This window comes from Cyclopterus lumpus, chromosome 13, assembly GCF_009769545.1.
Source record: "Cyclopterus lumpus isolate fCycLum1 chromosome 13, fCycLum1.pri, whole genome shotgun sequence".
NCBI classification, from domain to species: domain Eukaryota; kingdom Metazoa; phylum Chordata; class Actinopteri; order Perciformes; family Cyclopteridae; genus Cyclopterus; species Cyclopterus lumpus.
Genome location: NC_046978.1, coordinates 1,025,477 through 1,039,158, shown reverse-complemented (window position 1 = coordinate 1,039,158; position 13,682 = coordinate 1,025,477). Strand labels below are relative to the sequence as shown.

Below are 13,682 nucleotides of genomic sequence, written 5' to 3'. Positions count from 1 at the left end.
ACAAGTTGTCTAATTTTCTTACAGCCAAACAGCTGTAATGCAGAGAATAAGGATCTGCCGTTTAGCCTCTCAGTGTTCTTGGTTGTGTGCGTGTGACTGTGTGTTTTTGTGTATGTGCATGAGTGAAAAAGAGATGCACCGTTGTTGTTTTCTCCGACGCACTCCATTTTATTTGGTTCCTTCGTGTTCCTCTTTTGGTGATGTTAAGTTAATGTAAGTTGTCCATGGACATTGTTTTATTTTTTATTTTTTTTCAATTAAAATCTAATATCTTTCCTTATTTTCTACATTCGCTCATTCTCTTCTTTTTGTTGTCGTCTGCAGGGAAAGCTAGTTAGTTGTTTTGTGTTACCGTGGTTTAAGGAGCTCGGACGTCCAGTGTTCATGCACATGACACACAACACTCATCACTCTGTTCATCTCACACACAAGAAACCAGATCATTAAACGCGTCACATAGTGCTTCCATAATGTAGATTTATTAGAATATTCAGAGTAGTGCTATAACTTCTCATTCACTAGAGCTTCTGTCGATTCATAGTTTTCATGGACGTGTTGGTCTGTGAGACAGATGCTCCGCAATGAAATAAATCTGTAAAGCAACATGAGGGAAATAAACAAAGGGCTACCTAATATTTATATTACTAATTACGGAATTTACAGTCACAAAATGTCAGGAGCAGTTCAAAGAAATGTGTGGGTTTCCTCACTGACATAATAACGAATATTAATAAATACATGTCGTCGTCCCCCCGTCCCCGCCCAACCCCCTCCCCCCCTTTTTTTGAGTAGATCTCTGGAGTAAACCCTATTTAAAAAGTCCGCTCTGAAATCAGTCTTGTTTCAGTGATTTGATACAAAATGAAATAGAGATGATACACAAGCAAATTCGCAAGTTGAGAGAAAGTACAAACAAAGAAATATGGAGTTCAACAGGAACAGAATTGGGATATTTATGGACATACAGTAGAAAAAACTCCAGCAACTGCCTGCATCTCTCTCTCTATATTGCCAACATTTAACCAGCTTGTGTTGCATTTCTGACAAAGACCCATATTTGCCGGCCGTGGGCGAGTTGATAGAAAACACTGATGAGCGAGCCGGAGTGGGTGATGAGTTGTTAGTCCGCTAGAGTTCATACCACAGAAGCAACAAACTCATCCGCTCACATCAGTCCAGCAGGAGAATCCTCCAACAACTCCTCAGGCAGTGACAAAAGTGATAAACCAGTCGTAGTACCATGAAACCAACAGTACAAGTCAGTAATAATTAGATTGACGCGTGTAGGTTACACTCTGCGCTTTGTAAAACTACTTCTTTACACCTCTCTCCACCCAAAGAACAGGGCAGGAAACGGCAGGAGCCTCAAGATCTACTTTCCCTTGCTGAATTTTGAACAAAGTGGCCACTGTTTGATAGAGAAAGGCATGATGGGACCATAGAGCCTGGGGTGGGGGGGGGGGGGGGGGGGTCACATTGAGGATGAGGGTGGGGGAGTCAGGACTTAATACAGTAAAGAAGGAGGAGAAAGGGATGAACTGGGGAGGTGTCTGGTCTGGACCCGGCTGCTCTAATTGGATTTTGGGGTGCTTTGCTCTGCTCAGCAAAGATATTTAGAGGGGCACCCTGTTCCCTTCTGGTGGGAGTCTGTGTGTCAGGGGAGCTCAGAGGAAGTTGTGCTTGAGGGGATAAATGTTTGTTTGTTTTGTTTCCCCAGCAGAGACTGGAGCGTGATGTTTAGATTTCTGCTTTAAACCCCGTACCTGACCGCCATGCTCATCAGGGCATGTGGCTCAAGGGTCCGTTGCAATGCAGCGAGTGTGGGAATGTTGAGTTTATAAGTGGGCAAGAAGGGCCTGAAAAGAGACCGTATGAATGTGGCTATGCATGTCTGATGTGTTCGTCGGTCAAAAGCAGTTGTGATACGGCGACACGCAAACGTCCTTTTTTAGTGTTTTACATCTACGGAGGAGTGATCTCTGGTCAAACTGAATATAGATTTGAGGGTGGAAGTGAAGAGTTAGTCATTGCGGGTAGGAGACTGACCATGTCCAGAGTTTTTGCAGGTGCAGTTGCATAATATGTTTCGGGTTGAGAGATGGTGACCAAACCTTTGACTTTATTGTCTGAGCTTTGAATCAGTTTGACAGGATCGTGTTTTTTGGGGGGGAGAAGGACCGAGGGCCTCCCTGAACTACAGCCGACTACACCAGTGAATTCAGTGTTATAATGGTAAGTCCTGACTCAACAATAGATAGAAACTCTTCACTGTTCCAGCAGACAGCACAATGTTTGTTTCTCATTTTCTCCTCCTGTGCTTCAGAACAGGTTCGTCTTGATGGACGGGTTGGGTTTTCTGTGGAAGGAGGACAGGACTCCAGCAAACGGCCCGGTCATACTGTCCGCCGGCTGCCAGGCCTTCAGAATCTCCTGAGTCTGGGCAGCCGGCTGGGCCACGGCCGGGTTGGACGGCCCCAGGCTGGACCAGCTGGGCGGCTTCAGGCCCTGGAGGACCGGAGAGCTGGAGGTGTTGATGTAGCCGCTGTTGGCCGGAGCCGGGCTGGGACTCAGGCTGGCGGGGCTGCCCATGTTTCCATTGGCCGAGCCCGGCAGGGAGGCCGTGCTGTCAGGCGTGGGGCTGCAGGTGGATTCTTTGGACTCATCATCATCAGATGAAGACCTCATCTCTCCGCCCTTCTTCCCTCCAGAACTGCTGCTGGAGCCGCTGCCCGTGGTGCCGCCAGAGTTGTTGGCTTTGGAGTTGGCTGCACGCTCCTGCTTACGAAACTTGGCACGCCTGTTCTGAAACCACACCTGTTAAACACAGAGAAAGGTCAAATTAATATGCGAGTAAAGGATGAGACTTGGATGTCAGATATAACAACCATAATGAGGTTGCTTTTGGTGTGTGTATATACTGTTTTTTAGAAAGCATCAGTTTAAAAAGCAGCCTGTCCCTCTCACCTGTACCCGCGCCTCGGTCAGGTCTATTTTCAGCGCCAGCTCCTCGCGGGTGTAGATGTCCGGGTAGTGCGTCTCGGCGAAGACCCGCTCCAGCTCCTTCAGCTGGGAGCTGGTGAAGGTGGTCCGGATGCGCCGCTGCTTCCGCTTCTCGTTCAGGCCGGAGGGGTCCGAGAAAAACTTGTACGGGACTGTGAGGGGGAAATGATGTCTGTTTAGTGGTCAAAATGCAACACGTAAAAGGATCCGACCCGCGCAGAGGCTCCGGATTACAATGACGCGTATGAGGCCCTGCGTACATGGACCAGGACGGGTTTTTTTGTTTAAACGACGTCATCAGGAAAATCTGTCATAATCCACTGTTTTGAGTTAATCAACAACCGACTGTATTTGTACAGTAGGCCTGTGGTTTGTGGAAGGCGGATTAATGTATTGATACATTGATCGCATTGTGTTCAGAGCTGATGAGATTGTTTCATCGGCCAAAGTATAACAACTCGCTGAAAAGGCAATATCGGCTTCACAGATGTGTTAAATACATAAACCAATATTTTACATTTGTATTCTCTTTCGCCTCAAACGTGTTTCTGTTTTATAACGTTGACTAAGAGTGTTGCGCCTCGTAGGCCTATGAAAAGGTTTTAGGCTTAAAACTAATTAGGCTGTGTATTTATTATTATATGATGTGTTTATATTATTTAGTTATTCATGTATTGAATTTATAAAATGTTTTACAAATACAGAACGTGCACCTTAATCAGTCAAAAAGATGTGGTCAGTTTGCAACTAAAATGTATTCCTTAATTTTGATTAATGTCTTCACAATAGGCTTTATGTCAATCCTGTCAAAATCAAACTCTCAAAATCGTACGGATCTTAACTGCTTTGTGAAAAGAAAGGGACAACATACATATTGAGTTTGAAATATCGTATTTAAATTCATAATTTGGACACAATTCAGGCAATTACACACCCAAATAATTGTTTTCTTGGGCCTATTGCGAATAAGTCAGTGTGTGGGATTTGTCAAGGTTGATTTCGTTTCTTTTTTATTATATATTTATTATCAATAATATTTTTAGTAATTTTATTATTAGTATATGAGCCTATACAAGTGTTTATAGTTAGGCTATATTATATGTGTGTTGTATAAGTTATTGTTTAATTACCATATGAAAGCAATGTTTTACTTTTTAAAAATCCTTTTAAAAAACATTACTTGTAAAATTCCATTACATTGATTTAGCAAACGTGTTTGTTTTTTTGCATTGATTTCATTATAAAACAGTAATAAAGTATTTTTAGATGAGATCCACGTAAAACCATGTAGGCCTTATTCTGCAGATGGTTAGGTCATCAGAAACGAAAAATAAAGTTGACAATTACATATTTTCCTTTTCTCCTGTTTTTCAAATGTATGAAGCCCGATAAAACGACGAGTCGACCAAATGTCGGGCCCTACCTGAGGAGTACGGGGTGGGCTGGTGCTCTCGCAGCGCCCCGAGGGTGCAGCTGGCCGTGCTGAGCGGAGTGCAGCCCGGGTTGGAGAACGGTCCGCTTCGGATCGGGTTGTACTGGAAGGAGCTGGCCTGGCTGCAAGAGCTGAAGTCCGCGTAGGCCGACGCTTCCATGGCCGCCATGCAGGAGTCATAGGAGTTCAGGTAGGAGTAATCCATTTTATACATGGAGAGGGGCCGGTGCAAACACCGGTCTTCGAGCGAAACGCGACGAGGAGAAGTCTGAGCCGGGAGGAGCTGCTGTGTCTTCGGCCGCCTGGTTTTATTTCAGGAGATCAGAGTGACTCTAAGCTTCAAACCAGTCAGAGTGGTGTGTGTCCCCAGTATCTCCCGGGACTGTTGCTTCGAAACTCCTGTCAGCTTTTATTTATCTCACTGTCACGCGGGATGTTTTTTTTTTCTTGTTTCTCGGTAAATAATCCAGATGTTTCCCCCCCTGTTGTGTTCTCTGCAGCTCTCGGCTGTCCTCCTTCACTTTCTCGTGCTGCGGGCTTTTCTCCCTTCGGGTTGCACTGCAGCTCGCTCTCTGCTCTCGCGCTCCTCCGTTTGACAGTGCGCTGCGGCTCGCGCGCTGTTTATAATAAACTTGGCAGAGCTGCGATACAATAGCGAGGCGGTGGTCTAGTTTCCATGACAATGGCACCAGTGAGTGAGCGTGGACACGGACGCCCCCCTTCCTCCCCCTCCTCCCTTTACTCCTCCTCCTTCTCCTCCTCCCACAGCTCGCTGCGCCGCCCACGCGCTCCAGAACATCGCGAGCTCGCAGGTGTCAGTGGAGTTAAATCATGTAAAAAAACAAACAACGGCTTCTTAATTTAAAAAAAGAATGTCGAAATGTTGGTGCTTCCTTTAACGGACGTTTCTAATGCTGGTGAGTCAAGTTTTCTCAGCGCACAAACCAGGCGTCAATTTCTTCCAATTTCCCTTTGAAAGAACTGCGTTTTTATGAATTAACTCTCATTGTCCCCCCCCCCCCCCGAAATAAATTAGCCTAAACTATGTATACTTGTACTCTTCCCCCTCTATATCGAAGGACCGCTCGATCTATAATTCAGTCTGAAGCAGCCCATAGCACAAAAAGTATAATCATAAACCAGTTGTACAATAGTTCCTTTTGCATCCAGGCAGCAGATGGGGATGAGACACAATAACATGTATGTGGTGTTAGGTCAAATATCACAAGATAGGCTGAATATGAAGGAGCAATATTCGCTTGGTTAGGGATTTCATGCTGTCCGATATTGAACGCATCTACGAGAAAACTCAGGAGAGACATCGTCTCACGGTTCTGGGAGAGTCTGATATCTGATGTTTTGCGATCGGCCCTATATGATTAGTTTATGCCGAAACAGCGTGATTGGTATCTTATTTGCATATGACTAAAATGCATCTTATGAACAGGTGCAGCTCGAGCCCCAAATAATGCGTGTAGTTTCACTGACCCGCAAACGGCTCGTGGAAACAACTGCAGCTCAGCCAAAGAAGTCTTTATGTGGTGGAAAACGTCCAGATGTGACGGTGATTGGTGAGATTAAAAGCTTTGATTTGATTCCGATCACTTTTACGGAGATGTCACGAGAGTGCGCGTCACTTTGATAGATAGGACTATGAGGGAATTGGCTGCGCGGAGACAACTGAGCCACCACGACAGGCTAACCATAAACGCATTGACGCTTCAGAAATTGGTTTAAGTTTATTGTTCGGTGTCATACAATGTGATAAGTCATATCCCACACGGCCCCCATCACACACACACGCGCACGCACACAGAAAGGACTTGAAACCGCAGGCGCGCGCTGCACGCAGTTTCCAAATCTGCACGGCTGCATTTGCAGCCTCTGTTAAATTAACAGGCACTTTATTAGTGGATGAATTTCACCAAATAATACAACTCACAAAACCAAAATGAGGTTTTACGTGCACGCGAGAAATTAATTAAGTTTGGCGAGTGTGCGCGCGTGCTCAAAAGTGCGGCGCTTTTATCTCCGCTTGACCAGAGGCAACGTGATGCTCCTTGGGTGTCATTAATACAGCAGACGCGCGCGCGCGCATGCGTGTTTTTCGACACGCTGTACTCGCTTAAACTACAAATAAGTATAAATAATACGATTTGTTTAACGCGTTCATTGTGTGGTGCTCGCTGGTGGATGTTTGGGGCGGGCGGCACGCGGAGCTCCTGTTGATGCAGTTGCAGTCTGATTGAACGAGTCCGAGGCTCATCAAGGCCGCGGCACAAGAGCTCTCCGACTTTAAGCGGACACATCTCCCAGTCTTCTCACATAATTCCGTCTGAGTGTAAAGATAAACCTCGATGAATATTATGTAATACAACATTTGGGATGGCTGAGTAATCGGACATTTTCTAGGTCCTTATACGTGTTCTCATTATGGAGTTACACTATAGCTCTGGGTCGAGTTTTAGTTGTAACGTTGATGTTGCAGACTTATTATGTCTTATTCTTGTTTTAATACACGTCTGATTCTGGTCGAATGTGTATCGTGTTCAAAATAGTATACCATTATGTATGCAAAAATATCAACCCAAATGTTGTGCTCCAATTTTGATAAATGTTTTTTTGCGTCTGCAAAGAGTTTCTGATTTAGTGCACCTGCCTCCGCAGAGATATAACGACAATAGGCCTTGAGACTCAAAATGCTCCACGTTATAGGATGCTGTGTGTAGGTCTAAACGCCACAGACTCAACTCGCCTTTAGTTGTTTTTGTGTCACATGACCAGCCCACATGGACTTATAAGACACCAATATATACCGTTAAGAAAAAATAAGTGTCCCTTTCTAAACACATGAACTCAAATAAAATAAGGCTGTATGCTGCAACACCGATAAAGAGTTCCGTGTAAGCAATTGAAATGAATATATATGTCATAAGCCATGGTGATTCAACCAATCAGCGGCCAGGTCTGGTGGGTTCAGAGGTGAGTTTACCGAGAAACTTAAACAGTTTCAAAGTTAAACTCTCCAGGCTGTTTCTGCCTCCCCAAAAAAAAGAGCAGCCATGAGCGACCCTAGTTCTACTGCATTTAGGCATTTCAACTTTAATCCCTTCAAAGACGGGACCGGTCTCTTCCAGGCCACTAATCCGCCCATAGTGCTCCAGCTCAGGGGGAGACTTCTCCTCTGGGGAGGCTTTAACTTTGGACTTTTACATTCATGGGGCGATTTAACGGAAACAGTTGCGGGGATCTTTGGCATTCATGACGTCTGAGTCAACAGAGAGGGACACAATGGCCCCCTAGAGGCTCCTGAGGGCCCATGAGAGAGGAACCCCGACTATAGGGATTATGGGCCCATGGAAGACTGGGTGTATTAGGGGGAACTCTTATGGACGCACTTACCATATAGGCTGTCCGTTTCTAATCAAAGTTATGATTGAGTTAACATTAAAGGATCAGTTCACTTTTACAGTGATCAGTGTTTGATTTAAAAAGCAAGATCCATTAAATAAAACAATAGGCAATGAAGGAATTAACCACAAGTTCATATGGAAATAACGAAGGAAAACATAGATCTATCGCTATGAACACGAGAAGAATATACTATAACAAAACGTGTCGTTCTTCTCTGTAATATGTCGTTATGTTTCCTTTGATTATGGGCTCTCTGCGTCAATCTGCCTTGTTTAACGATCCTGATGCATCATAAATAACTGCATGGTGGAAATCCTGACCTAAACATTTTTGCTGAGAGACATCTTTTGCTGCGCTGCGGTTGCAAAATGTATTATGAAAAAAAAGAATAGAATCACCACTAGGCCGTATATTCACACCCCGTAATTGTCCTGTCTGTCCGAGTTTGTTTCAAGCACGAAAGGGGCACGATCTGTAGAAAAACCCTCATTAAATCGCCCAACATTTGTTCCCTGTCTGCTCCCGTCTTCCCTGCCCAGCTGTAATTGTTTGTGATGGTCTTCCACCCCGAAGACACCGACTCCAGATCCGCGGGGGCTGCATGCAGATTTGGCCTTATCGACGCAGTTGCAGTCTGTAGACAACGTGTGTGTGTGTGTGTGCGTGTGTGTGTGTGTGTGCGTGTGTGTGTGTGTGTCTGTGTGTGTCAGGGTGGTGTGGGTGGAGGGACTGGTCCCTGTGATGGATGGCTGGATGGTCTTGATGGAGAGATGGAGGTGTATGGATAGAGACAGGGGATACGGGATGAGTGAAAGATGGGACAGCGGCGACACTGGTGTAAAGAAAAGCTGCGCGGGAGGCCCCAGTCCGGTATCTGCCCCGTGACACGCGGTGGTGGTCTGAAAACCAAGTGAAGCTGTCAGTCAGAGAGAGAGAGAGAGAGAGTCTGCCAGCTCCATCCATCATGAAAGCTCAAAGAACAACATGAAAGCCGAAAGCCGTTTTCCTGCTTCTAACTGAGGCAGCTATTGATCCTCGGGTCTGGATAGAAGTCCCTTTGTCGAGATGCGTAAATTACACTATACATTTACTTTATTGTATTCATATTTCATGCAGAGTTGATTGAAGTCGGATGGTCCGATCTTGACTCCGACTGAGTTTAGATTCCATAATGTGAGCACACATGTGATGGTTAATAAAATGCAACAGGGGGACAAAAACAAAGGAAAGACATGAAAGGTACATTTAGTGTTGAGTGTTTGGTGAGCCTGAACACTCCACCCTCTACCGCAGTTGCTTGATTTCTTCTGAGATTACATTTTAGTTAATGTGATAACGCTTTATTATAAAAAACATTAAAACAGCTCCAACAATTTAAACAAATAGCCACATTTCTGTATTTTAAAAAATCACGTTAAAAGTCGTGGTTGTCTGATCTGATTTTAATTGTATAGTGTCAGTTATTTTATGATCTTCATATAGTACTCCATAAATTATATTGACCATTAACATTATTTGTAACCCATATTTGGCCTATCTTCTCCTTCTTGGATTTTGTTGTTGAATTATTAAACCAATCACGTGTGGTTATCTTAATGGAATATGAGTCTGTTTTCGTGATCATTAGGGGACATGAGTCCCCTAATGATCATTTATATGCCACCTGTATCTATTTTGCTTGTGTGCAAATTACGCAAAATAAATAACTGATTGAATTATCTCGCTTACTGACACACGCACACATACATACACACATTTTATTTTAACACGAGTCCATAATATACTTAATAATATATTTATTCATTTGTAATCTCCTTTTAATAGTGTAGCATGTATTATTGACGCATATCTTAGATATTTGCAAAGATGAATTATTCTATATTTTAGGACCCTATTTATTTATTTATTTGCTGCAACTTCCTCCTTCACTCTGCTGACTAAACACATAAGGCCCGTGTGCGGAGTCGAGCAGCTGGCTCTCCACCTGCAGTGTCACTAAAATGTGTCGTGTCATCGCCCCTCGTAAGATCCTCTTCTCTCGGAGGTGAATTTGATTGCGCATAAAATAAAATCCAAAATCGCAGAGCCTGCCGTTAACATCCGCCTGCGTCTTTCCAGCAGCAGAGGCTGGCGGTGCATTTGATTTGCCCGGTGATGGATGAGAGACGGTGCAGGAGGGAGGGGCAGGTGGGCCAGCGGCCGGGGGTCCCGTCGGTGTGCCTGTCCCGGCATTTCAATCCCCAATTACCGGAATGTGCCGTGACGCTCCGGCTCGAGACGGCGCGCATCTAACCGGGTTAGAGACGGGAGCGACAGCTCAGTGAAGGAGTTACAGTCAACTCTTCACTCAGGTAGTGTTGATACACATCACCAACATCAGCGCCAGCCCGTAAAGCCTTTTTTACAGGAGGAAAATAAAATGAATAAATAATATTTTCTTTTCTTAATCAAATTATCTTCAGTCTCGGCAACAATGTGGCCTTTATGTGGGTCATATTCATAATGTCGGACAAAGGGCATCAAAGTGAAGTTGTTAAAAGCGTTATGTATAATAAAAAACGCCTGAAATGGCACAGAGGCATCCCCAAAACCATCAGAACATTCGGAAGAAAGGTCTGCAGTGAAATCGCTCTTAAAAATCTCATCGTATTGCGCCAATTTTTCATGTTCAAAATATCATCATTGGGACCAATAAGCAACCGTATACCACTGTGGCACAGAAGAACATCATACCCGAATACTCAAATGAGTTTAGCTCAAGTCCACATGGGCCAACAATCCAGTCAAGAAGCCACTGGAGTTATGATCAGATCAAAAACGTGAAGTGCAGCACAGTCTAATGAGACGAAATAATTGTCCAGCACAAAGGCTCATCAGGCTGATGTTTGGTCAGTTGCCACACAGTATGGCCATTCATTGTAACCCATCAAATTACACTCACACTAATTTAAGTCCACTCTGACATCAATTCAGCATGCACTCGTCAGCCAGAATATGACGCAGAGCAGCTGCGGTTATTCACATGCTGCGTACATCTCTCCACTGCGGCACCAGACCTGTATTATCCTAATGGATAACGGCATGTTACTTAAAAAAGAAGCTTTTTAGGATAAAAAAAAAAACAGGTCCCGGGAGACTATATGGTACACACACACACACACACACACACACACACACCACAGCTGGAGCGGCGAGGGATGGCCGCGCGCAGGAGAGCTTCTCCAAACACGCTAATTAGATCTCGAGCTCTGGCCCCGCGCTCTGAAAGCAGCCCAGCGGCAGGGCGCGCGGAGCTGTGGAAAGTTAATTGAATTAAATTCCCTCTAAACTAATTAGGCTGCAATCTGCCACGCGAGCTGTCCCTGAGCAAGGTTCGAATTAGGCGGAATGGATTCTTTCCTTTTCTTTAAAAGAAAGGATGGCAGACTGGTGTGTTTTTGGTGGGGTCCTTTATTTGTCTTTTATGCTAATTCTCCCATGGGGACTGTCACGTGATTGCCTTGCGGTAACCGGACGGCATCCGGTGTGCGCAACCCCTGTCCGTCGGTCCATCCCCGAACCACAACAAAGCCGCGCACCATAAACCCGCGTGCGTTAACACAAGAGCCTCGAAGTCTCGTTTGAGCAAATTATGTAAAACCAAAATAAAAGCCTCGTGCGGGCTGTGATAACTGCGCCGCGTTACAGCTGCGTGAATGAGGAACGTCTTTAAAGCGCAGAGGGTTGAGGTAATGGAGGTGAAATCGATCGCTTTCCTGGGGGAGCACAATGAGAAGGAGAGGGAGAGATGAGAGGAGTGCGGAGGGACACGGATGAAAATCCCCCGTTAAGAGCAGGGACAGATATGATAATGGGAGAGCCTCCAGTCGTCGTTCATCATTCACCACCTCCACCTGGCTGCTGCACCACTCTGAGCTGCTGCTGCTGCTGCTGCTGCTGCACAGCATCCGAAATCAAACACACCCGAACATCTTCACCTATCTTTTTATGAACAGAAGAGAGTGTAGTATTCAGCACATGGGCCAGATTTCACACATAACTGTAGCATGTAACACATTCAAACACACACTGGATGGAGAATCTGTCACAACAGTTATAGTATCAAAATAAATGCCAATGGACACATGCACTGTCTCAAATCTGGGCTGATGTAAAAAGAACGGTTGACTCTGCAAAGTCATCATGATTACTTGCAAAACTCTCGTGCTCTCTGCTGCTATTTTGTATCACTCTGGGCATTGTTTGCATTTACAGTTGGCATACAGAGATACGTGGAGGAAGAGATGGGCAACGAGGTCCCAGTCTGGACAACAAACTGGGGACGTCATTGTTCATGGTCAGCACCTTGAACCCAGAGGCCCCAAATGCTTCATATAATTTGGTTGATGGCAGTTTGTCTTCGAGAATTTGCGCCACTTACATGTGATATCAACGAAGGCCAAGGCTAATCTGTGGTCATGTGTTGCTGCTGCTGCTTATAGGCCCCAGGAAAGACATTCACAGTAAGGGAACACAATATACAGTCTTGACTCAAATACAGACATTTTGTATGAATCAAACATTTCTCCCATTTTCCTCCTCCCATATCTTTGAACTTTACCACCTCGCCCACGTCTCTGTTTTGAACTCTCCTCCATTTGCATCAGCGGCAGAAGGTGGAGGAGACAGAGAGGGACAGACACAGACAGACGGAGGGACAGCAGAGGAAGAGGTGGAGGAGAGAGAGTGAAGCTGAGGATGGGGGGGAGGGGTGGGGGGGTTGAGCAAAATGTAGCGAGATAGAGTGAGAGGGAGGTTAGGGCGATGGAGGGCCAGGTTTCTGTTTCTCCATAATCTAATCAGAGAAATGGCAGCAGTCAGAAATAGCCTGACGGACAGACTAAGAGCCTCTTCTCTCTCCCCTCCTCCTCTTATTCTTGTCTTCTTCCTCGGGGAAGGTAAATGGATACACACACACGCACACACGCACACACACACACACGCCAGCTTGACTTCCTAAAACCATAAAGTGCAGATGTTTTCGAGGGTATAGAGACGGGGAAAAAGCCTTGCGGTATCATAGCAAAACCTGATCTACTGTCCAGATGCAGCCACTTCAAGAGTTCCACTTTTGAAAAGGTCTGCTGATGTGTTACTCCTTTGATCAGCTTCACAAAATGTGGATAACATTTTAATACTATTTGACAATTTGTTTACAATGCAATTTACAATTAACACAACCACAAAGTGAGTTTAGATTCCGAGTGGTTGGCCGACAAATATAAAAAAATACTTTCCCCTCTTCTCAGTTACCACAACACATTATCAGAGCTTTTGAGGGCCAAGCCGCGGGCATTATGAACGCTCAAAATATAATGCACTGTACTGATGAGGTGCACTGGGTCGAGGTAAAACCCACCATCCAATCTTGTATTCCATAATTAAAACTATACCAATCATAGAGGAGAATTAATGAAGAAGGAAATTCATTTTCCCGTTTATGAACGAAAAAAAATCTTTTTCGCTTTGAGACAATTGAGATGTGACTGAAAAGATTTATTGGAAAAAAACTGAGGGTGCAACTAACAATTATTTTCAGTATTGATTCAACTATTATCTTTCCAACTCATATTTAGATACTAAAATATCAGAAAATATTGAAAAGGGCCCATTGCAAGTTGCCAGAGCCCAAAACGTCATCTTGAAATTGTATTTGAAGAATAGCAAAAGTTGAAAACACAAAGATGTTTAATTAAAAATAATAGAAAACAAATATTTGGCAATTCTTGCATGAAAATGAATGATTAAAAATTGTTGGCTATTAATTTTGTGCTGACTAAGTGTCTGACCGATCATT

The 13,682-nt window shown here is 44.5% G+C and overlaps 1 protein-coding gene across 1 annotated transcript; it reads right to left on the bottom strand.

The window, feature by feature from the left end:
• Positions 1-2,319: 2,319 nt before the first annotated feature.
• Positions 2,320-4,646, bottom strand: phox2a (paired like homeobox 2A). Its single transcript, XM_034548878.1, has 3 exons — positions 4,424-4,646; positions 2,965-3,152; positions 2,320-2,814 (listed from the first exon to the last, which is right to left on the bottom strand). Exons 1-3 carry the CDS (start codon positions 4,644-4,646, stop codon positions 2,320-2,322), a joined length of 906 nt encoding a protein of 301 aa, XP_034404769.1.
• Between the last annotated feature and the right edge of the window lie 9,036 nt (positions 4,647-13,682).

Excerpts from the sequence above, each read along its gene's own strand:
- phox2a (XM_034548878.1), bottom strand. The coding sequence starts at position 4,646 with ATGTATAAAATGGATTACTCCTACCTGAACTCCTATGACTCCTGCATG. Across the intron at positions 3,153-4,423 it reads GCCCACCCCGTACTCCTCAG|TCCCGTACAAGTTTTTCTCG; the intron begins GTAGGGCCCGAC and ends TCCCCCTCACAG. Across the intron at positions 2,815-2,964 it reads TGACCGAGGCGCGGGTACAG|GTGTGGTTTCAGAACAGGCG; the intron begins GTGAGAGGGACA and ends TGTGTTTAACAG.